Raw genomic sequence first — 24,631 nt, 5'->3', positions numbered from 1 at the left:
TATTTCATGCACTATGCGTTAAAAAAGTTATTACTTTTTGCGTTGGATACTTACATTTTGCGTCCGTGTTATTTTATTTTGCGTCAGTATTACATTTTGCGGCGTAACAGGTAGCAACAGGTCGTTACGTGAAAGCACAAATTATATCAGTCACGGATACATAGACTAAGTTGTAATCCTGCTGTTCAGGGCGTGGTGATCTAAATCTCGCATAGTCACTGCACGTGTATAAAACTTGAAGAAAAAATTACCTAGCACAGTGTTTGCGCCTTTGCTAGCACTGGTAAAATTTTCATGTGAACGTGAGCATAATTTCAGGAGATTGTCTCAAAAGATCCCGCAGTGCTGGGTAAAGTTGTTTAAAACAGTACATCTCACAAACCTGTTTTCTCTCTCAATTACTATAGCGGATCCATGCTTGAAGAAGTCCAAGGCGTAAGCATTCAAGCGTCGAATACGCTCCACACGAAGGATAGGTACTACGTCCATGTCTGTGTACACATCTTGACGAATTATCTGGTAAAAATATTGATAACGTCTTGTTCTTAGAGATGGGGCTTGGAACTATTCTTTTACAACCAGTCGCTATTGGCTATGTCGGCTTCTCTTTTTTCAAAGAGCTTACTACCTTATTCTAGGAAATTAAAGACGGTTCCTACTAAAAAAGAAGTATTATTTTCAAACGGCTCATATCTGTGCGGGAGAAGCAGCCTGAGATATTAGCAAGGGCTATTATTTCCAAAAAGTAAAGTGGAGGTAACCAGGCACATAATTTGAAAAGGGCCAAAATACGACACTATCTATGACATTTTTTTTTTCTAAAATTGAAGTTTCATTATCTGGGAAGAATGCAAGGTTACCCCATATTTCCTTTGTGGAAACGCATTTGAAAAGTTAAGCAGAGTTTTTAACCGCGTGAAAATATCGGCACCACTCCTGGGAAACCCGGGCCGAGTATCTCGGGATGCACAGAATGTACAACTTAACTCTTCATGAACTTAACGCGATTTTTTTTTTCTTTCAGAAATAATTTTCGTGACTGATAAATTGGTGGATAATTTCTGAGATTGTTATTTGTACCATTTTTTTTTCCAAATGCTGATCCTTTACTTATGAGTCGAAGTGGCAACACACGGACTTCGGCATGTCTGTCTAGGCATAGCTGGTTCCAGCATTTTCTGTATGTCAAGTTAAATTCTTGAAACGAATTTCATATAGTTCACTTATAATTTGAATATGTATACCAAGACAAACATTAGTTTCTTAAAATAAGAAAGCTTATTTGTTCGAGAGTAAAATATAATGTTCTACCTTCAATAAATGATCGATTGGCTCACGCTGAAATTCTTCTTCGTCTTCTTCACTTTCTTCTCCACTTCCACTACTCTCTCTGGAATCAGCGTCTTCGTCTTCTTCGCTTCCTTCTGAATCTTCTTCCACCTCATCTTCTTGCCCAGAAGGCAGCTGCAAGTCTGAATTCCCCGACAGGGCGGTGAAAGACGAACAAGCGAAGTACCCAGTGGCAGATCGCCCCAAGTTTTTTATGGTGCCGAATTCATCAATGACGTTAACACTCGCCTGGTCTTGAAACTCTGTTACAGAAAATGATTCAATAAATCGCTCAGCATTAGGTGAAACGGACAAACGTTATTTCCTAGAATCTTCAAGTTCCTTGGCTGGGCCGCGGGGAAATGGTGTCATCTGCTCCCTTAAAATCTGTGGTGGACGCCAGATACGCGTCCAAAGATCCATTCATTTAATCAACATTGTCGCATACAACGACTCCAATCTCTATTAGGAGTGCGATCATTCAACGTCGACCTTAACTAATGCTGTTGAATAATTTAAAGCTAAATTTATAAAAAGCAGGTATGGATATCACTTCAGAAAATTAATCTTAGAGACTAAAGTTTGTGGTATTTTCACTCATCCCATGGTTCTTATAAGGGTGTCAGTAAAACACTCACTTCCAATTGGTTAGGAAAGCGGCTAGAGTTGTAACTTTACAACTAGCAATGGCCAATTTCTTTCCATGCCCTGCTGGATAGCAGTGTAATTTAGTTACAGCAGGAGTACCCAACGGAGCCGCTCTGCAAAATACCCGCTCTACAGGGCAGAATTGCGCTGGCTGGGAAATTGAACATTCGCTACTTAACTTGCTGGAAAGTCTTTATAACCACCACGCTTGCTGGGAAATTATGTTGCAACGCGGGTCCTGGCTAGATAAAAAAATCTCTAGTTTGTAGAGCTTGTTTTTCTCGTGGTAACCGTACTATAAAAAAATATATCTATCTTCGCACCGTTTGAATAGTTCCTCATTTTCCAGGGATAGTAGAGCGAGCGAAACATGCAATTAATTGAGTGTGAAAATCAAGCCATGCGAGAAAGGTGAAACGCGATCTCGCGCCAATTTTGCCAGTACAATATCTTTTTTCCTAATTATTGACTGGGGTGTGTCATTTTTAAGTTATGCAATAAAGCAAGGCTTATCTCATGCTGTGAATCCCTGTGAAATAGTTTCAACACACATTTGAGCGCACAGCACCGCTGGCGGTTTCGTATTGTTTGCTCGGTTTCGCTTTCGGTTTACATTTATCTTATTGTAGCTTGGAAGAAACCTCCTGCTTGTTTCGTTAAATTGTTAGGTTTTTTGTCTAGTTAGCGACTACAGGCAACTGGTCGATTCTGTGAAGTCAGCCAAAAGTTAAGGTAAGCAAAATGTTACGTTTTTTTTCTGATCTAGTCAGTTTAGGAAACGCCTCTGGAAAATGTTTTTTTCAGAACAATTCTCTACCGATAGAAGACGCATAGTCTTTCCGTTGAATAATGCACAACATTAGCAGAACACATTCAAATCTCATTTCAAGTGGTTGTAATTGGCCAAGCTGGAATTTTCCGTTGGAACTATTTGACAAAGGTCACAATTTTAATACTGCACATATCTCATTTAGTGTAAGGTTTTGCTTTATAGGGGACGAGAAGCTAAAAACATTGTTACGTTGTTTTAGGGGAAGAAATTCAAAACTAAGATTTGTTTAAACCCACTCTCCCTTTAGATCCTGTAGATCGCGGCTTCTTTGGGCGGCGGAAAACGTCGTTCAATTGCGGTCATTTCAAAGGCGTTGAGCTAATGGCCAGATATCTTTTTAATCTTTGAAGATCGCGTTCGGTAAGAGAATTTTATGTTTGTTCTTCTTAAGCGTACTAGACCCAATTTCCCATCAAAATCGAGAGTCCATTTTCACTGTTACTTTAGGTTAGAGCAACGTTTCGCCTTGAAATGTGGCATTTCAACGCTCACTGAGGTCTGTGCCGTGAATTGTATTTGACGGTAAATTTTAATCTCTGGCTTTCCTTTTTTAAAAGACGTATTAACTTTTTGCAGTGTCTTTTCCATTTGCATGTACCTAAGCATCTGTACGCTAAAATTATATTATTTCGTGGAAATTTTTCAGAGGGACTGCCTACCAAGATTTTCCCCAGGTGAAAACTGAATAAAGTCGACTATATAAACATTGAAGTGTTTTTCTTGTCAATCATTTGTTGCCAATCAAGTAATAATTTTTTTACGCGTATGATGATGATAAGGCAAAGACAAATCCCTCATTGACCAATAGTGCAAAGTACAAATTGTCTCTAGTGTGTATGTAGGCTTAGGTAATAAAAATTGCCAGGGGGCAAATTTCGGTTTGCGTTTTGCCAAGACAATTCAAAGTTTGTCCGCGAGTATAGACAGGCTCTTTAAATTTTAAATTTCCTTATTGTTTACGCTTGCGTTACAAAAGGGGAATAGTGCAGATATGGGAAACTACACTGAGCTAATAACAAACACAAAGGGCTGAAAAGGAATGGTGTCAGCTTTTATTAAGAACTTTTCATGAGCAGTCTAATCACTTTCTGAATAGACAAAACATGTGTGTGAATAACAAGGCAAAGAAAGTTGCAAATATCAGGTTAACGAAATCCCATCTGACACGTTCCCTCGGGAATTTCTCATTCAGTTTCATCCGAATACAATCCTCCATTTTCTGTCGGCGTGGTACACTGTTCGTTGGGAATCACGTGCGCCGGCAGTAAAGGTCGCGTAGGTGTTAAATACAATAACCCAAATATTTCCTTTTTATTGAATAAATGCCATTGTTGCGTCTAAAGTAGGTCATCACTGGGTCATTATGTCTTGAATTTCAACCCGGTGACCTTGTTTTATTTCCTTGATCGACCTCTGTTTCAAGCTTATAAACAAAAATACCAAAGCGAATTAGGAAAAAGAGAACTTGTGAAAACCTTATTTAGAACTAATTTAAAATTAAGGTTCTTTGCCTGCAATGTGAGGTTAAACTAAACAAAACCTTTTTTGCGAGACGTAGGAGAAGATGTTTATGGGAGAGGTTGCTTGACAAATTTTGAGAGTTCCTTTTTAATTCTCTGTGTTAAAAAGAAAACAGTTTATGACAGCGCAATTCAATACTAGGCCCTTGTGGTCCTTATTGAAAAATCTGACTATTTTCATACGTTCCATTCTACAGGTTTCAAATATCTTGGCAGAACTTTAAGATGCCTTAACCAGTCTTTGCAATGACACTACCGGATTACGTTTGTACGAAGCAATGTGCACATCACTTTTGACTCATAAAATCTACATTTTGCTGATTGGTGTCACCGTGTGGTGTTAAAGTCAAACGGTCGAGTTTTATTTGGTGCCATTGCAATTAAACTTTAACTTGAAACTGTTGAAGTCAAATCTAATAAATCTGTAATAAGAAAGTCGCGGTAAACTTTTCCCTGATCTTAAACTTTGCACCAGTTCTGGTGTGAAACTTTTGCGGTGTTTGTCTAACCAACTACAACCATGGCTTTTGCTGTCAAACTTTGCACCAGTTCTGGTGTGAAACTTTTGCGGTGATTGTCTGACCACATACGACCATGGCTTTTGCTGTGAAACTTTGCACCAGTTCTGGTGTGAAACTTTTGCGGTGATTGTCTGACCACATACGACCACGGCTTTTGCTGTGAAACTTTGCACAAGTTCTGGTGTGAAACTTTTCCGGTGATTGTCTAACCAACTACGACCATGGCTTTTGCTGTGAAACTTTGCACCAGTTCTCGTGTGAAACTTTTGCGGTGATTGTCTGACCAACTACGACCATGGCTTTTGCTGTGAAACTTTGCACCAGTTCTGGTGTGAAACTTTTGCGGTGATTGTCTGACCACATACGACCACGGTTTTTGCTGTGAAACTTTGCACCAGTTCTGGTGTGAAACTTTTGCGGTGATTGTCTGACCAACCATGACCATGGCTTTTGCTGTGAAACTTTGCACCAGTTCTGGTGTGAAACTTTTGCGGTGATTGTCTAACCAACTACGACCATGGCTCTTGCTGTGAAACTTTGCACCAGTTCTGGTGTGAAACTTTTGCGGTGATTGTCTAACCAACTACGACCATGGCTTTTGCAGTGAAACTTTGCACCAGTTCTGGTGTGAAACTTTTGCGGTGATTGTCTGATCACATACGACCGTAGCTTTTGCTGTGAAACTTTGCACCAGTTCTGGTGTGAAACTTTTGCGGTGATTGTCTGACCACATACGACCACGGCTTTTGCTGTGAAACTTTGCACAAGTTCTGGTGTGAAACTTTTGCGGTGATTGTCTAACAAACTACGACCATGGCTTTTGCTGTGAAACTTTGCACCAGTTCTGGTGTAAAACTTTTGCGGTGATTGTCTGACCAACTACGACCATGGCTTTTGCTGTGAAACTTTGCACCAGTTCTGGTGTGAAACTTTTGCGGTGATTGTCTGACCATATACGACCACGGTTTTTGCTGTGAAACTTTGCACCAGTTCTGGTGTGAAACTTTTGCGGTGATTGCCTGACCAACTATGACCATGGCTTTTGCTGTGAAACTTTGCACCAGTTCTGGTGTGAAACTTTTACGGTGATTGTCTGACCACATACGACCACGGCTTTTGCTGTGAAACTTTGCACCAGTTCTGGTGTGAAACTTTTGGGGTGATTGTCTAACCAACTACAACCATGGCTTTTGCTGTGAAACTTTGCACCAGTTCTGGTGTGAAACTTTTGCGGTGATTGTCTGATCACATACGACCGTAGCTTTTGCTGTGAAACTTTGCACCAGTTCTGGTGTGAAACTTTTGCGGTGATTGTCTGACCAACTACGACCATGGCTTTTGCTGTGAAACTTTGCACCAGTTCTGGTGTGAAACTTTTGCGGTGATTGTCTGACCAACTATGACCATGGCTTTTGCTGTGAAACTTTTGCGGTGATTGTCTGACCAATTATGACCATGGCTTTTGCTTTAAAACTTTGCACCAGTTCTGGTGTGAAACTTTTGCGGTGATTGTCTGACCAACTATGACCATGGCTTTTGCTGTGAAACTTTTGCGGTGATTGTCTGACCAATTATGACCATGGCTTTTGCTTTAAAACTTTGCACCAGTTCTGGTGTGAAACTTTTGCGGTGATTGTCTGACCAACTATGACCATGGCTTTTGCTGTGAAACTTTGCACCAGTTCTGGTGTGAAACTTTTGCGGTGATTGTCTAACCAACTACGACCATGGCTCTTGCTGTGAAACTTTGCACCAGTTCTGGTGTGAAACTTTTGCGGTGATTGTCTAACCAACTACGACCATGGCCTTTGCTGTGAAACTTTGCACCAGTTCTGGTGTGAGACTTTTGCGGTGATTGTCTAACCAACTACGACCATGGCTTTTGCTGTGAAACTTTGCACCAGTTCTGGTGTGAAACTTTTGCGGTGATTGTCTGACCACATACGACCACGGTTTTTGCTGTGAAACTTTGCACGAGTTCTGGTGTGAAACTTTTGCGGTGATTGCCTGACCAACTATGACCATGGCTTTTGCTGTGAAACTTTGCACCAGTTCTGGTGTGAAACTTTTGCGGTGATTATCTGACCACATACGACCACGGCTTTTGCTGTGAAACTTTGCGCCAGTTCTGGTGTGAAACTTTAGCGGTGATTGTCTAACCAACTACGACCATGGCTTTTGCTGTGAAACTTTGCACCAGTTCTGGTGTGAAACTTTTGCGGGGATTGTCTGATCACATACGATCGTAGCTTTTGCTGTGAAACTTTGCACCAGTTCTGGTGTGAAACTTTTGCGTTGATTGTCTGACCACATACGACCACGGCTTTTGCTGTGAAACTTTGCACAAGTTCTGGTGTGAAACTTTTGCGGTGATTGTCTAACCAACTACGACCATGGCTTTTGCTGTGAGACTTTTGCGGTGATTGTCTGACCACATACGACCATGGCTTTTGCTGTGAAACTTTGCACCAGTTCTGGTGTGAAACTTTTGCGGTGATCGTCTGACCACATACGACCACGGTTTTTGCTGTGAAACTTTGCACCAGTTCTGGTGTGAAACGTTTGCGGTGATCGTCTGACCACATACGACCACGGCTTTTGCTGTGAAACTTTGCACCAGTTCTGGTGTGAAACTTTTGCGGTGATTGTCTAACCAACTACGACCATGGCTTTTGCTGTGAAACTTTGCACCAGTTCTGGTGTGAAACTTTTGGGGTGATTGTCTAACCAACTACGACCATGGCTTTTGCTGTGAAACTTTGCACCAGTTCTGGTGTGAAACTTTTGCGGTGATTGTCTAACCAACTACGACCATGGCTTTTGCTGTGAAACTTTGCACCAGTTCTGGTGTGAAACTTTTGCAGTGATTGTCTGATCACATACGACCATAGCTTTTGCTGTGAAACTTTGCACCAGTTCTGGTGTGAAACTTTTGCAGTGATTGTCTGATCACATACGACCATAGCTTTTGCTGTGAAACTTTGCACCAGTTCTGGTGTGAAACTTTTGCGGTGATCGTCTGACCACATACGACCACGGCTTTTGCTGTGAAACTTTGCCCCAGTTCTGGTGTGAAACTTTTGCGGTGATTGTCTGACCACATACGACCATGGCTTTTGCTGTGAAACTTTGCACCAGTTCTGGTGTGAAACTTTTGCGGTGATTGTCTGACCACATACGACCACGGCTTTTGCTGTGAAACTTTGCACCAGTTCTGGTGTGAAACTTTTGCGGTGATTGTCTGACCAACTATGACCATGGCTTTTGCTGTTAAATTTTGCACCAGTTCTGGTGTGAAACTTTTGAGGAAATGGTTTCCAGTTGATTGAAACAGCAAGATTAATGCATTGACTTTGCAGGTTGCATTTCACTTAAATGCCGAATTGTTATAGTGCACCACCAAGGGGAAAAAGAACTATACTAACATTTGACTCTGTGTTCATTGCGTTGTTATTTGTTTACGTGTCATCTTGATCGCCCTGCAACTACTTCCGAAGTTCACATTTTAGCGAGGACCTCTATTTCAAGAAACTGTGAGTACGGCTTATTATTATTATTATTATTATTATTATTATTATTATTATTATTACTATTATTGTTGTTATTATTATTAATATTATTAATATTTATTATTATTAATTTTCATTTATTATTGAATTATATATTACTATTGATGTTTATAGTAGCTTCGACAATTATGTATTGAAACCTTGCTGGCTGGCTCATAACGTACGCCAACGCTCGCTGGCAAACTCCAAAGCCCCTTATGCGCTGGCTGGCAATAGGTGTCGTTTCGCATTTTAAAATATGCTGGCTGGTTAAAAGCTGTCTCACACGATGGCTGGCTGGGAGTTTTATTTCCTGAAACTATTGCTCGCTGGCAGTGAAGAGCGGGTATTTTTTTCCCAGGAAAGTTAAATATTAACGAAGATTGACGTAGAAACATTCTAATAGTGGTTACAACATTATATGAACAATTTTGTCAAAAATGGTCGTTGGGTACTCCTGTTACAGCGCCCAGGGGAATTCTATTTGTTCGTACAAGACACATCGTAAGTTCTTTATTCTAAAACGCTTTGATTTTGTACAATATAGCTAGGTTTTCAAAATGAAATCCTTCTGTACTGCACTGTTTTTCGCTTTCATGTGTTGTCTCGGCGTTCGATAAGCTCCCAGTGTCCACCATGTTTACCTCCATGTAACAAGCATCAAAGTACGTACTGTGAACTCGCAAGGTTAAGTAAGATTGTCTCACAGTGAAGAGCACGTATTTTTGGACGATTATCCCTTCAGCAGTGCGCGTTTTGTTGACTGTAATAGAGTGCTAAAGTGATGGCTTAAAAAAACTAAATTTATGACATTATGCAATTTACCGAGCAGAGATGTTCTGAAAGAGCATGACAGAAAATGCTAAGTACCACAAATCAGCATCTTATTTCAATTCGGCGTTGAAAACTACCATTGTTACGCTCTGATGATAACATTCAAATCCTTTTAATTTAGTCTCAATTCCAAACGTGTTCTTTCAAAACATGTTTTTATAATTTCAAAGATTCAAATATTTGTGAAGTCAGGTTTTAGGACTTTGGTTAACAAAACAGTGGGAACTGCACGAGCGAGACAGGGTCAAGGAATGTCTTTCAATTATTCCACGAGCGCAGACATGGGTATGAGATGATAGAAAGGCAACTAGGCGCATAACGCTGAGTTGGCTATATTACGATCTCATATCCAACAAGGTCGAGTGGAATAAGTGTTGAATGGAAATCAATCAGAAATATATGGTTTTATGAAAATTGTAAATAATTTGTGAGATTTTTTTCATGATTTGTATGATTCACTTCAGTTTTTTATGTAGTTTAACGGGCGAAATAAAGACATTTGCTTACATTTACATATTGCAAGATGTTGCAGATTTCTCTTTGCAAGAACAATCAAAAGACAATTAAAAGGTCTCTTTTTTCTCGGTCATTGTTTAAAAGTTCATATACAATGGCCGCTGAGCCAATCAAAGCCCTAGAATTGCATTATGCAATGATCCAGTTTTAGTAAAGAAGGATAAGGAAGCAAGAAAAAGGTCACGATTTTAAAAGATGTCATTTTGGCATGGCGAGAAGTGTCTTTTACGATCAACTATGATCCCTCTGGACCACGTGATCTAGTGTGAAAATGTCTTACCAATTCCCGATATGGGTAGTTTGTTTTCCTCTCCTTGCTCCCTTTCATGCTCTGCTGCCACTGACGTTAGGTACTGTCTGAAGACATTGGTAACCTGCTCGTTGTAACTTCGAAGAGCTTCTGCAAACTCTCGCGGCAGATTTTCCAAAATAACCTTTGCAAGTTCAAGTTGAAGAAACAAACAGAACGATTCCAATCAGAGAGACAGTCTTAAGCTCACGAAAGCAGATTTACCACTGAGTTGCGCTATCGCAGCCGGCATTTTGCGCCTCTTCTGGATCAAAGGAGTTTTCAAAGAAAGATTTAGGTCATCGTATTGCTTTGACAATGTGATTCAGTGTTGACGGGCTAGAAGAAGGGTCCATATGTTCTGGTTGGATGAGTTTGATCAAAAGAGAAACAGCTGACACAAAGAAAGACTCATTCTACTCTTGTTTATATTCAGAAGAGACATCTGTCCATTGAATACTGTTTTGACTTATATTAAAAAAGCAAAACCGTGTACTCCGTAGGAGTATTCGAGCTCCTACAACTGCTGCTTTATTCTAGCAGTACATAGAGATTCATACCTTTGAGGTCGGGCACAAATGGATTCTTCGCTTGTAATTAGCGTGGAGATATACTCTACCAAACAGGTGGCTAAGAACAAGTACCATTGTTCGCATTACATCTTCAGGAAATTTACCTGTATAAATTAAGAAGTAAATTTAAGTATCAAATGCTGTGGACCACGAAATACGAGACTCTTATGTAGAAGATCAGTTTGACGTAAGCCCATTTATACAGTCGGCATAAAGAGTCAATTAGAGAAAATATGAATGACGTAGAACTATGTATAAGATCCCGTATAAGAATTTAGCACAATCATCAAGAATTGCAAAGAAATATATACCAATTTTATGCACTTGTGACAGGATTCCACATCCACAAGAATAAGGATTCAGACAAATATATATAACCTATTATTAAATTCTCAACCTCGGATAATGCAATTCTCGTGCTCTGATTGGTTCACTGAATCATGGTTATCAGCTCATATACCTTAGTTTGACCTTATATGGTAAATGATTGCGCTTAGCGTTGCCAAAATAAAAAAAAAATACGAGACAAATCGAAATTTCTCTTGGTATAAAGCAAAAGAAAAACGTTTTTGTGGAAAGTTTGGATCAATTTTGAAGGTTAGAAGTACGCGAAAAGGTAAGAGGTGTTTTTGTGATGAGCTTGCGTCTGTACGACCACCAGGTATTACACAACATCGCATCTTCGTCAAGTTTTTTCGATTTCGCTAGTATTTTCTCCCTTTTTTCGCTCGTATTTCGTACTTCCAAACTTTTGGAGTTTAAGGAATTTAATAAAACAGTTATTCCATTGGCGCCTCGTTGGCTATTTACCATCTCATATCCAACGCGCGTTCATGGAATAATTGTTAATTAATTAGGTTACCCGAAACAGCCCTCCTTCCTGAGACAACTTTACCGATCGTCTATATATGAGAATTGCTTGACCGAGACAAAGTTGACCCTAGTTAATTATGCATATATTTTAAGACGCATCTTCAAAAAAAGCGTATCTTCATTTGCCTTTCTTTCTTTCTTTCTAGTTCGTTTTTGTTAAGTATAGTTGCGTTTTCACATTCAGCAAATGGACTAACAATCTTTACGCAGCAGTAATATGTAGTTTAAATAAAAGATTGTTTATGAATCGAGAGTTTCCGTAGAGAGCGGTGAGAATTTTGGCGGGAAAAAACTTTTCTTTCGAAAGTAAACGCTAAAAACATGTATAAGCTCCTAAATTGATGCTTCTTTGATTTTTTTTTAAGCATGCGCATTTAAGATTTTGCTGTCTCGTCTCAGGTGGTTGAGCCAAACTGTTTACATGCGAAAAAGTTGTCTCGCCTGCCAGGTTTACCCTACCTGCCGAGGCGAGACAACTCGCCTCCCCGAGTTGTCTCGCCCACCCGAGTTGTCTCACCCACCTCATATAAACGGTTGATAGACGTTTTTAAACAAATGCGTGGAAAAATATCTCCCCCAAGGTAACTTGGGGGGAGGGTTGTCTAGATCTGAGACTGCACTATAAGAGTTCATAGAACTTTTGGAAAGTTTTAAAACTTTTTAAGCTCTTGAGCTTTTTTATTTTATACCTGAGCTTTTGAGTCATGCTTGAGTAGTTAATTAATCAATTAATTTATTAATTCACTAATCTGTTTGCAAAAGCGTTTCTATTTAATGTTAAAAAATGTAATATATGGATGACTTATCTGTACACTGAAGTTTTCATCGTTTCTCCTGGTACTATAATTTGCAAGATCAATATATCGGCTTGTGTTGGCTGATATATTTTCAAAATATATTACTTTGCTCAGGAATTCTTAACTGGTGGCCGAAAAGTTGTAAAAGCGTTTATTATTTATGCCATCGGACAATCGACTGAAAATGGCGAGTTGAACGGTTACTGAGCCTTTCTGCATTTAAAAATACAAAAGATTGCGGTATATTTGTACTCGTTTTGCGCGTTAGTCAAACAGTACTAGATTCAGCATAGCACTTTCACCTTTTTTTCCCGGTTTACACAGCTTATGAAAGAGACCACGCTGCAAAAAGCTGATCAGAACAAAGTTAGATGGCTCATGGTAATGAAGATGTGTGGCGAGTCCAGCCATCTCTTGAGGAACCCCAGTGTCTTTGTTTATCAGGCTCTGCAAAAAAAGGTAAAATGTAGCCCAAAACTAATAAGTACTGATAGTATTGATCCGTCGATCCGTCAAATCTTATGTTTTCGAAAGTGCTGAAAACCAGTAAGTCACTTTAATGGTTTAAAATGTATTATAAAGTCTTACCTCCACCACCTGGGCCAACGAGTCTCCAACTACAGGCGTAACGTTATTCAGCTGACAACCATAGTACACATTTCAGAGAAATTGTAAATACCAATACTTTGATACAAGTCCTTATCGAGGTAAGCCCGTTTACATGATGTTTTTTTTTTTTTTTTTAGCTGAAAGCTTGTTTTGTCACTTACCAATCTGGCAAGAAGTTCGACGCTGAAAAGAAAATGTTTCTTAATTTGACCTTCCATCTGTGGATGCTTTCGGCAGATAAACGGATGAGAGAGCAGCGTTATAGACTACATAAAATAACAATTAAAAGAAGAAAAAACATTTAGTTATGATCTTGGTTTACCTGTATGATCACTTATTTTCCCTTCCTATTCTGTTTCTACGCGACGTTAACTTTGTCACTCTTTCTTACCAAACGTTTTTGGTTCCTGGGTAGTTCAGTGTTTTTGTACAAGGTGGATGAGTTGAAATAATGAAGAAGTTGCGCAAATAAAACGAAGTTATATTTTCAAGTCACATTTTCGTTCACGTCACCGTTGTCGTTGCTTAAGGTCCCTAGTCGGCTGTAATGCGAACGTCCAAACATAGGATTGAAGATATCACTGGCAAGGTTTCATCTCCAGTATCTCATTTAAGTACGATCTAACAAATTTTATATTATTGGATGTTCCGTTGTCACATTTACTATATACTGCATGCAGACCCTGTACCAACCTTGGTGAATGCATCCCTCTTGTCTTCGCCCTTTGACGTCATCAGAAGCAGGCGAAGTACGAGAGATACATTTATCGGAAAGTTCCCGACAAGCTTTGGGATATTAGCTGTAATGAGGCGTTGGACCTTCTGATAAGGAACTCCAAAGAACACAACATTACCCACTGGATCAAATCCCCTACGTCCCGCTCTGCCAGACATCTGAAAGACCAAGTTTAAAGAGGGCTTTACAAAGGATTATCAAATTTGTACTCAAAAACCACATTTCCTACCTATCCTGTTTGACTTGACTTGGTTTTTTTTCAAGCGCCTGGTTGAAAGTCGTGTTCATGTCCTAACCATGACGTATAGTGGCTATATTTTCGCAAAATAATGTTGTGTGCGTGAAAGGAGTACAGAAGTCATTGACCGACGTTTGTTTTAAGAGGCTTCAAAAGCCCTTGGTGAGAACGCTTTTCTCAGTCATTCAGATCTACCAGGAAAGGTGTATGACGCTGGCAAAATTAAAGATGATTGGAAGAACATTATTCATAAAGGGACGAGGCAGAGGTAACTTAAATAGAACGTTAGCCAAGAGGGCCAGTATTTAAGAGATGTCAAAAGGAGGAATTCTGTCTTAGGTTAATTGGCGTTCAAAATACAGTGCCCATACAGGAATATGCTTAAGTTGGATGGTTCGTTATTGTCGACGTGGTCATACATCTAAATGTTTGTAATTTTCCAAAAGCTGCAAATTTTGAAATGTTTAAGGCCTTGCTACATTACTTACCTGCCTGTACATTAGTGAGTTTAAGAAAGGAGAGTCTCCGGCAAACACAACTGTCTTGCAAGGCATGTGGATACCAAGAGAAAGGGTACCTGTTGCCGTGACAACCTAGCAATTCATGTAATACCCATGAAAGAAGCAAAAAAGTGAAAATTATATAAGAAATAAAAGATAATTGGTTACGCGAATAATAAATGACACAAAAACTTATGATAATGCATTCATGTGCCCTGGGATCAGAGAAAGGGAAAGGGGGGTCGTCTCCATAATTTCCCAAATGTAAAAGGTATGACAATGAGGCTTGAAGGAGGACTGGGCTCGACCAGCACGGCGGAAAGATGTCTTTCGTGAGAGCGCTGTTTGCAGTGGCGATTTGTCGGACGAATTCCCTAGTGGCAATCGTTTGTTTTGTTTCTAGAGCTGCTTAATCATCTTCTCTTGGTTTTCACTACGAGTTTGAACCTTTCCTCTCAACTGCTTACCAATCATGTCAAGGGAGAAACCAAAAGAGAAACGACCACGTGAATCGTCCTCAACAGACGCTGAACAGGACGCTAATATTCTGGATGCACTGAGGAAAATTCAAAGTAGGATTGAGTCAGGTTTTGCCAATATGGAGTCTGATCTGGAAGTCGTGAAACAGGAACTTAGAGAGGACGCACGTGCCATGAAGCAGAATATTGATGTGGAGATCTCTACTGAAAATGTTCAATCAAAATGGAATGAATGGAAAGAAAAAAATCTTGAAGCACAGATTGATAGCCTAGTCTCCAGTGACAAGAAGATGGAAGATGAGATCAAGACGCTGAAAGATGTGATTACCAAAGACTACTCTAAAAGAGAAAATTGACGGTCTTATAACATCCCTAAAGGGAAGGACGAAGGAGTATATTCTGAAACTCATGGAGGTCCTGAAAGAACTCAAAAGATACACTTTCACGCTATTCATCGTGTTTGCCGATTAAATAGGAGCAACGTTGAGAATAAGGGGAAGCACTGACTTACCATCTCAAGCGAAATAATTTCGCTCGAGACTAACTTTTTAGCTCACAAGCCTAGAGGCTAGTGTCAGGTCTCATTTCACCAACGAAATCTAAATTTTCACTTGCCAGTCTCGTCATGCGCAGTTTCTACATCTGCAAACACAACTCGCGCTTTTAGTAAATATTCTCATATTCATCCTCACAACAGTGGCGCAAATATGCTGGAGTGTACGGCTTCAAGTATTTTTCTCACGAAGGCAAAGGCTTCGTGTCCTTGAGGCTCGTTCTCACAGAACCGTTGCCAAAACTTCGCAACTCATAAATGCACTGGATTATGAAAAACGCAGACTAAAGTAAATTGAGAAATAAACCGTACATAAGACTAAACTGCTCGTTTGGAAGTCTGTTGAAAAGCTGTTCCTTTGATTAGAGCTGTTTGCGATTGAAATTTTATCCTGAAAGCGCCATTCTACGTATATAGGAGAATGGAACACATACCGTGCATTTTACCTTTCGACACACCCATCCGAAAAATTGGTTTTTGCCCTGAGCGGGATTCGAACCCACACCTCCCTGATTACTAGTCGGGCATGCTAAGCCACTACACCATCAAGGCTACCACGCTGGCAACGTCGCAGATTAATGAGCCGACTTAGCACCGTGGGGATTAGCATGCCCGACTGGTAATTAGGGAGGTGTGGGTTCGAGTTCCGCTCAGGGCAAAAACCAATTTTTCGGACGGTTGTGTCGAAAGGTAAAATGCACGGTATGTGTTTCTGTCTCCTATATATATAGTCTATACCTTTAATTTCCCTCGAAATTTCTAACTTAAGCGCCATTCTGCGCATGAAGCACAAAAACAAGGGAGTGCGCTAGACTAATATCTTAATTTAGGTACGAAGAAAATTCGAAAGGACAGGCTTGCCCTCATATAAGATTTTTGTCAAAAGGATCAACGAATTATTGGACTCCTTCCTTTATTTGGAAAGGCAAAGACAAAGTCTAGAGTGCAAAACTATCCTTGTATTAATAAGAACTACCTATGGGAAATCCGAGCATCTCGAGATACGCAGATCGTATGCGCAATAACAAATGTAGGCACCGCCTTTAAACTGTTGAAGGTCACAATAAAAGGAATCACCCTTGGTACAACAACAGCGAATGCAAACAGAACAACACGCCCGGCCAAACTTGAAGCATCTACGTAGATACAGCTAAATGGCCATTCATGCAGGAAATGCGTGCAACAAAGCTGTGACTAGATGATGTCTCACCTGAAGATATTTCTCCCTAAAAAGCATCTCCACGACCATACGCATTTTGTTGTTGAGTCCAGCGTGATGATAGCTGATTCCTCGCTTCAAAGCACGCTTGAATATATTTTTACTGTTAATCATCCAAATGCGATACAAGATCTTCTTCAACTTCTACAAACAGAAACATCAAATCTATTTTGTGACATTGCCTGTCTCATGTAAACAGTTGAATTAATGAATAATACAATTTCAGCGATTAGTTTGGATTAGCAGCTACCGGATATCAGCAATTGTACCATGCCTGAGAAATAGGAGCGATTGAATTTTTCATGCAAGTAGTTTTTTGGTTGTTTTTAATGAAACAATGAGTCCATTCACACTTGTTGAATGTGGGGCTAAAGAATGTGGAGGCCCGCGAAGTGGGTTGAAGCAACGAGGCGCGGCCAAGTCTTTTTAAGCAAAGTTTCCCTGGCAGGTCTGACCTACCTATTCCTGATAGATCACCCGAGAGCTGAGTCATAAAACGTGCTTGTCGAGTGCACAACCCATTTTGCTAATCGTCAAGTTTTATGTAACGAGCCCTTGCTTGGTCAGTTTAAACTGATATTAAAAAATATATATTCGACCCAGGAACATTCACATGTATAAAGAATTAAGTTACTTTTTTTACACCGGCAACCAAATAAAAATGAGTGCTAACACCATAAAATGTTGATGAGCCGTTGGAGATGCCCAATATCTCAAAGGTGATCTACCCAAGAATCCATTGTGTGATAAAGCTGGGACAACTGATGACAAATTAGCTAGCACTTAGCTTTTACTAAAGGAGCCAAAACAGTGGTATCTTGAGAAACAAACAAACAAACAACTAAAATAATTAAGTCAATTACTATACAGTGCCTCTTTCGAACCTCTTTACCGATGACATTAACAGACGACAATGTGCATTCTTTCAAAGGCTCATCTAAGTCTGAAAACTCCGGTTGCTCATCTTGAGTTTCCTCCAGCTTTTCTCTTTTGGTGCTAGATCTACAGGTGCAAAAAGGGTTGAAGACAGTCATCGTAAAGATAGATTTTCTGCAGCAGTAGATATTGCAAAGTGACTTCCTAAAAAAGCCCATGAGCTAATAAAATGCACGATGAGTTAATCATTTCAAAAACAACTGCATCATTTTCTAAATGCCTTTTAGCTTTTTCTTTTTCTGTTTTATCTCGGTTCCTTTTCTCCTTCTTTTCCACTTGTAGACGTTTCCTTTCATCAAGCTTTCTTGTGATTGCTCTGATTTCTTCTTCTTTCTTTTCAAATTTCCGAACGAGCGTCTGTGCGAGCCTTTCGCAAAACACTCGGTTAAAGCTGAAACAGATATGGACACTAATCAACAAACTGGTCAAACTGATGGTCCGTAGGTGGCACATGCTTGTTTAAGGCACCGATTCGCACAATTCTTCAAAATTGCACATTCTAAAAGTATTGTGTCCTATTTTGGAAGAATTAGAACAGTGCAGATGAACAGTTTTGTAAATGAATGTGACTTGGAGTAACTGGTCTTACTGCTGAGCTAAGGCGGTTTTTCTTCAGTAAACAATGCCGAAAGTTTCATTTACTAATGCAATAACTCGAAACAACAAAAGCAAAATTAAAATAATCATTGAAATGTGTATCATGCAGCAACATTCATGTTTCGGTCAAGTGCTTGCATATCATGTAGCTCATTGGTATGAAAATTAAAAACCCAGTTTTAACTGAAAGTACTATATCTTTAATGTTTTCCTGTCTGCCTTGCTATCTTTCTCTTTCCCCTGGATTTTCGTTCGTTTCCTATTGGATGACATTTCTTTGGAATTTCAATATCCAAAATACAAAGCAAAAGTGATGATGTTCCTACCTGAACACCAAGGCAGGTAGTTTATCTTGTGCTTTAAGTTGTTCAACAAGCGTTGGGAAATTTTTTAAGATGAAAGGATCACCCGAAGGCATCGTGGTCATCTCCTCCGAAGGGACGGAATTCAACGATTGAATAACAGATTCCACCTATACAAACAACAGAACAGAATGAATACGTTTTAAGGCTACGGGAACACTTGCTCGTAAAAATGTTAGTGACAGAAAATTAACAGAGAGGTGCTGCTTTCTAAAGCCGTTGGCGTTAATTTCTGATTTTGTGAAGTTGATTTTCGTAATGACCTTACAGGAAAGATGGAATACGACAGAAACACATAATAGCTGTTACGGCAATACTAGAATTTTTGTAATAGCGGAGCTCCGCGCGCGGAGCACCATAGTTAAGAAAATATGGTAACCCATAGATGCGAGAAATTTTGGTTTTGGTGACCTTACGAGCGTACGACCGTGCGACCGTACGTCCGTACGTCCTTTCTATCCCTCCATGTATGCCAACGTAACCAGTATCACCTGACCACATCGAGGCCATACTCCAGCTGACACTCCAGCTAGTTTACAGCGTACATCTTAGATATTGGACATCCATGTTACGGTTGATTCACACCTGTCAAAACAAGGCATCCGCTGGCCAGTATCATGTGACAGTAAGAAAAAACAGCCAGGGAGCTCCGCTTTTAGGCTTGGCTAAATCTATATATTATACGATTTTGTGTCCACGAGTTCTTCATTTCAATTCAGCATTTTTTAGGGTTCAGTACTGATCTAGAGTATTTAGGGTTAAGCACTAATTTGAAAACGGTTAGTGTTCGTTTATCTTACATTTAATGAGCAACCATATAAATACAGGAAAAATATGCAATAACTAGTCCTCATTGGAGCAATGGTTACAGATAGAAGGAATAAAGCTAACGACTCCGGTTCGAGGAGTGCACTATTCTGAATTTTTATTTTCTTACTTCTTTTAAGTTTAAAATAAGCTTCACTTCATGCAATTTTAAGTGAATGTCCAACTTCAGTTTGAAATATGGAAGGACGTGTTAACCCACTCTTATTAAAAAAAAAAAAAATCGCCACCTTTGTTTTCATTTCAAACACAGTACAAGCTATAACGAACTCCAAGAAAGGAAACATTCTTGAAAGATCCAACAAGGCAACACAGGGCAACAGAAAGTCATGCGAACTCCACCAGAATGGAAAAAAGTTCTCCTTCGTTGAACGCAGTCAATCATACGTTAATGTTCCAATAAAAAAAGATTAATGAATAAATAAACAAGTAAACACATAACAATAGAGCTAGTTGACCTTCTGCAAATTGTTTTCCTCATCTGCCCATGACTTTAACTCCTTCTTCAGCTCCTCCTCGTACTGCCTCGCATGCCTCTTGCCAATAAATATATTTTCTTGAAAATATTTCTCAGGAGAAAGTCCCTAGAAAGAAAAAAATTTGAGCTGGGTGAGGATGCACTAAGAGGTTGATTTAAAGTGTTATCTGCATTTCGAAAGGGTCTGCTGAGGTCAGTTTATGATGTAATAATATTCAAAAAACAACAACAACAACAACAAAAAACAAAAGCAAAACAAAATAGGCATGCTTCGAATAACAAAATCTCAAGTTATTGCGCGAACTTAAAACGATTTTGGAACCGATGGATGGAAAAAATGAAGATATTCATTTACTTCCACCTACATCCAGGCTTGAACAATCGTCATAGTATAGCCCTTCCCAATTGTACATTAATCATTCTTAGGGGATGATAATCATTCAAATTGTTACTTGACTTTTAAATAGCTTAGTTTCTGTACCAAAAATGGCAAAACAGCTTTAGATTTCTGCCCTTCCAGTGTGCAGACCAGTCAGCTTGAGTAGGCTAACAGATTGTTCCTTTCATTGCTCTACTAGTCGCCGACCGAATCCAGTTGACTGAGAAACGAGTAGCTATAATTATTACTCAAAACGAAGTAGGAGTTTTCCCGATGACCCTAACAGAGCAAAAAAAAAAAACAAATATGTAGCCAAATCAAAGGCAAAGAGACGACCCGCTGACCTGCAGCGATTCTTTGTCAGGCCAGTGCTGAACAATAGCGTCATACAGTTGCAAAGTTTCTCTAGGAGTGAGGGCCATGTCGCCAGGAAAACCATTTTCACGTAGCTGAAGTGAAACAGAGGAAGGGAATTTAACCAATGCTTGCAAGCTTTGCCGCTAGAACAAAAGAAAGCCATTTGCAAGAAAGCAAATACGTGGTAAATAGTAAAGTATGGATGACAAATGGGATGTAAGTATCATTAATAAATTTCATCGGATAGGCCTCCCCTTGTTTAATGAGTGGTCTTTATTCAGACAAAGAATCCAAAAGTTCCAACGTGTTCATTAAGAAAAAAAAAATCGGCTAATTATTGAGCGAAACCAAGATAACGACTCTGTAGCACATTGCTGCTAGTTTACACGTTGGGTTCTCGAACTTAATCAATTAATTAATTAATAATGGTAATTGAACTGAGGGGAGTGCAAGTTGGTCTGAAATCATACATGTGATTTCAAAATGGAACGAGCGCTCAGCGGGAGTTTGATTTGAAATCGCAAGTATGATTTCAGAAAAAAAATGCATGACACAAAGTTCAATTATAACTTACATCCATTTAGAAATCACACAATATTTATTTAATTGCTAAAAGACAGGATTTTAGTCAATACCAATATTTTATTGATCCAGTTGGGAACATAAGTAAAAAATTCGCCACACAATGGTTTTTTTTGTCTTTTATTTTCCTGAAATTTGATTGGTTACCTAAACAAAAGCCTTGAAATCTGATTGGAGGTTTTGCTTCTCATTTGCTGGGGAAATGGTGTTATTTAGAGCAAAAAAATGGTGCGATTCGGGAATAAATTGCACTGCTGAGAGCTAACCAGATTGCAAGGATCACCAGTGATTTCTAAATGGATGTAATAAATTAATTAATTTCATTCTTCATTACAAAAACATATTTCTGTATGAAACCTTTTGATTTGCTGAGTTCGTACAACATCACGGCACCATTATCAAGAGAAAACCAAAAAAACTGAGTTCTTATATGCAAGTGGAGTGTCAAATATTTTCAAGCGAATAAATAATGGTAGTGTCTAGTATAAATTAAATAGTTGATTAAGGAGGAGATTAAGACACCTAAAATTAATGGTTCACACAAATACTTTTGCTCGAATGGAGTCCGATTGTGTGTGATTGTGTATATTAACTCAACTTCTTTTTTTTATCCGTCACTTGATAATGGTGTCGTGATGATATCAAAACGTCGCGAGTTCACAATATTTTTTATTCTTCAATTTATATTTTACAATGAAATCGGGAGGGATAATATATCCTTTAAAAATTTCGGCAACAGCAGCCAATATGTTTTTTTCCATCTTTAAATCTGTATTTGCTGGTTTTTTTTTTTCCGTTTTTGACAGAATAGACCAGTTCACGCTCTTGAGTGTATCATGGGTAATGAGGGCAACATGGCGGGAAAATCAAAGGTTTGTAGGGAAATTCAAAGCAAAATTAATAGTTCATGTCTCTACTTTTCAGACTTTCGCCTTCACAAACAAAACAAATTATAAGTTCAACTTCACAACTGAGATGAACTGGACTTGGTATCTGCTTTTTGGAATTCCTAAATATCCCTTTTTTGTCTCCATACATTCTCTGTAATTTTGTGCCTTTGGAATTACAGGAAATGTATGGCGGAAACTCTGTTTACTAAAATGATTTCTACAATAGCCATTCCCCCCAACTTCATTCGGCTGCACCCTTGAGCGCATACCTTCTGTTTTGGAAAATAAAAAAGCAAAAAAAACAAAATTGCGTATCATGAATACTTTTCATCGTTCTGAACTTCTACACAAACTTTTGAATTTCTCTCCATCTAGCTCTGATTACCCATGATGCACTCAAGAGCGTGAACAGGTCCATGGTGTTTCAGTTTCTTATGCTGCACGGATTTCTTTTAGGTCACAAATTAAATTGATTTCCATACTGTAGTTCCAAAGGATGGTTAAAAGAACCATTGCTTTCGGTTCGGATTCTCTCTATTCCATCTCGGGAGCGAAATTACGGGGCGAGAACTTTATCAGAATATGAATGTATAGAGTAGGTGCAGGGCGGCCCTGTTGGAAGAGCCAAAACAATTAATTATGAAGATATTTGCATAAAATAACCTTTATTCCCCAAAGGAATATCATTCTTTTGTTTCGCTCCTCCATCATGGCCGCCGTGCACATACTCTATGGAAAGTGGGAAAACTACGTATACTTGAACAAACCCAAACCTGTTTGGTTGCTAGTTGAGCGCATGGATGCAGGCTGACAAAGTTTTCCGTGCTAGAGACATTGTTACCCTCGCACTTCCTTCTCTCTTTAGAAATTTCCTCATCACTTGAAGCAACTCGCTTGGGAAGGTAAATGCTTTTTTCCAAATCCGAGTACCGTTCCTCGCACGTAACTTGACAATGATAAGGGAAAAAAAAGTAAGGAGTTCTCTCCTTGTGAAAACTAGAAATTAGGACAAAGGATTGCTTTTAAAATAACAACTTCTTATATACCTAGCCTGACTCTGTACGATTTCCTCAGTTTTCCCTTGTCTTGCCCATCTTGCTTTTGACGAAAGTCCTGTGCAGCTTGCAACCATCTACAAGTTTGTTAAAATGATTGTCTAAGATCTTTTTCCGAAAAGGATAGGTGTGAGGTAAGGATAAAAATATGATTAACGAATTTCAATGTGAAGTATCGCATACCTGCATGTTACCCCAGCATGTAACTTAGGGATCGTTATAAAAAACTTACCACTTAATATCAAAACGGGAGAAAGATCTGGTAAGCATTATAGTCTTCAACTTGGTCCGAGAGTGTAACAGCGAAAATATCTGAGGTTTATATGTGCGACGCCTGTAATATGTCCTTGCATTTTAAGATTTAAAACATTGCATTGCATTGCATTTTAACATTGTTCCATACTATGACATTGTTTATAAGGTGTACAAAGCGCCCAAAGTGTAGACAGTTCACAGTCCCCTATTTTTCCGTAGGATTTTTAAGACTCGTACGCCTCCATTGAACAGCCGTCATCTTGGTTTGTTTGAGCGAGTGTAACCTGGGGAGAGTATCTAAAATACCGAGGGTAGCCTTGTCAGGTCACATTAAGGAGCGTGAATTTTTTTTCCTGAATCCTCCTTACACGTTAAATTAGACACTCTGCCAACAAGAGTTCAATGCTACTTATTACTTATTTAGGATGGAGCTTAAAATATGCTAACCAGGCATTATGCAAGATGTGTATCAAATGTGAAAATTAGCGACACAGAATTTTAGTTAAATGTGTTCCAACAATTTTTGTTGCGCTTTTCCTCATCCCAATATTGAAAAAAAAGTGACACAAACCGTTTGAAGGGAAGAGAGAGGAATACATACATAAGTGTATTCGCATTTTTTGGTAACTGTAACTAGCAGTCATAACTACTAAAATAATCAAATGATGGCGTCTGCAACTTCTTACTCTAGTAGATCACTTGGGTTTCCAATGGTAGCTGAAAGCGCCAGAAAGGGGCAACGAATCAAAAGAAGAAGGTGCTCCCACACTTCAGCCCCGATCTCCTGGCCGAGACAATGAACCTGCAAAAGATAAACGGCATTACTAAAAACTGGCATATTGGATAATGTAGTTTCAGAGTCCTAGCCCCAGTTGTTCGCAGAGAGGATAATTTTATCCACTGGATAGGTCACTATCCAGCAGACAAATGCGCGCAATGTTATCGTGATAGTCCTGTGATTTGTGAATAGGATAGAAGCATGTGTCAAATTTAAGTATGTGATTGCGTGGAAAAATGCATCGGATGAAAAACATTTGCTCCTCTGGATAGCAACTTATCCAGTGGATAAAATTATCCGCTCTTTGAACGACTGAGGCCACACTTTTTTGGTGGCCAAGGCTAGGTGTATGATACAACGATCCGACGAATGGGCTAAGTGCACGCCTAACGGCCAGAAATGATAATATCGCTAAACCAGTGGGACTTGGCCAAGTGAAAAAATGAAGATAAAAAGGAAAAAAGTTATTTGGCCGCTCCTGTTTGTTGAAACCGAAAATTGAACACTCGTGGAAAAACTGTTAT

General features: G+C 39.2%; 1 protein-coding gene across 23 annotated transcripts in view; it reads right to left on the bottom strand.

The window, feature by feature from the left end:
- Positions 1-24,631, bottom strand: part of LOC138010384 (probable ATP-dependent RNA helicase DDX60) — a 103,502-nt gene that overhangs the window by 7,418 nt on the left and 71,453 nt on the right. For 11 of the 23 annotated variants that reach the window (XM_068857322.1, XM_068857319.1, XM_068857324.1 and 8 more), the window contains 17 exons: positions 24,016-24,131; positions 23,066-23,151; positions 22,793-22,965; positions 20,535-20,690; positions 19,792-19,917; positions 18,473-18,618; positions 17,770-17,940; positions 17,498-17,615; positions 16,605-16,757; positions 14,351-14,455; positions 13,582-13,782; positions 13,050-13,154; positions 12,582-12,726; positions 10,598-10,713; positions 10,029-10,182; positions 1,312-1,592; positions 383-516 (listed from right to left, as the gene is read on the bottom strand). In XM_068857322.1, coding sequence (XP_068713423.1) covers positions 383-516; positions 1,312-1,592; positions 10,029-10,182; positions 10,598-10,713; positions 12,582-12,726; positions 13,050-13,154; positions 13,582-13,782; positions 14,351-14,455; positions 16,605-16,757; positions 17,498-17,615; positions 17,770-17,940; positions 18,473-18,618; positions 19,792-19,917; positions 20,535-20,690; positions 22,793-22,965; positions 23,066-23,151; positions 24,016-24,131 — 2,486 coding nt within the window. Of the gene's footprint in view, positions 1-382; positions 517-1,311; positions 1,593-10,028; positions 10,183-10,597; positions 10,716-12,581; positions 12,727-13,049; positions 13,155-13,581; positions 13,783-14,350; positions 14,456-16,604; positions 16,758-17,497; positions 17,616-17,769; positions 17,941-18,472; positions 18,619-19,791; positions 19,918-20,534; positions 20,691-22,792; positions 22,966-23,065; positions 23,152-24,015; positions 24,132-24,631 lie in introns of those variants that run through there. The other 12 variants (XM_068857327.1, XM_068857332.1, XM_068857328.1 and 9 more) reach the window with 2 other exon arrangements.

This window comes from Montipora foliosa, chromosome 7 (genome assembly GCF_036669935.1).
Source record: "Montipora foliosa isolate CH-2021 chromosome 7, ASM3666993v2, whole genome shotgun sequence".
NCBI classification, from domain to species: Eukaryota; Metazoa; Cnidaria; class Anthozoa; order Scleractinia; family Acroporidae; genus Montipora; species Montipora foliosa.
This window is presented reverse-complemented; position numbering and strand designations above follow the sequence as displayed.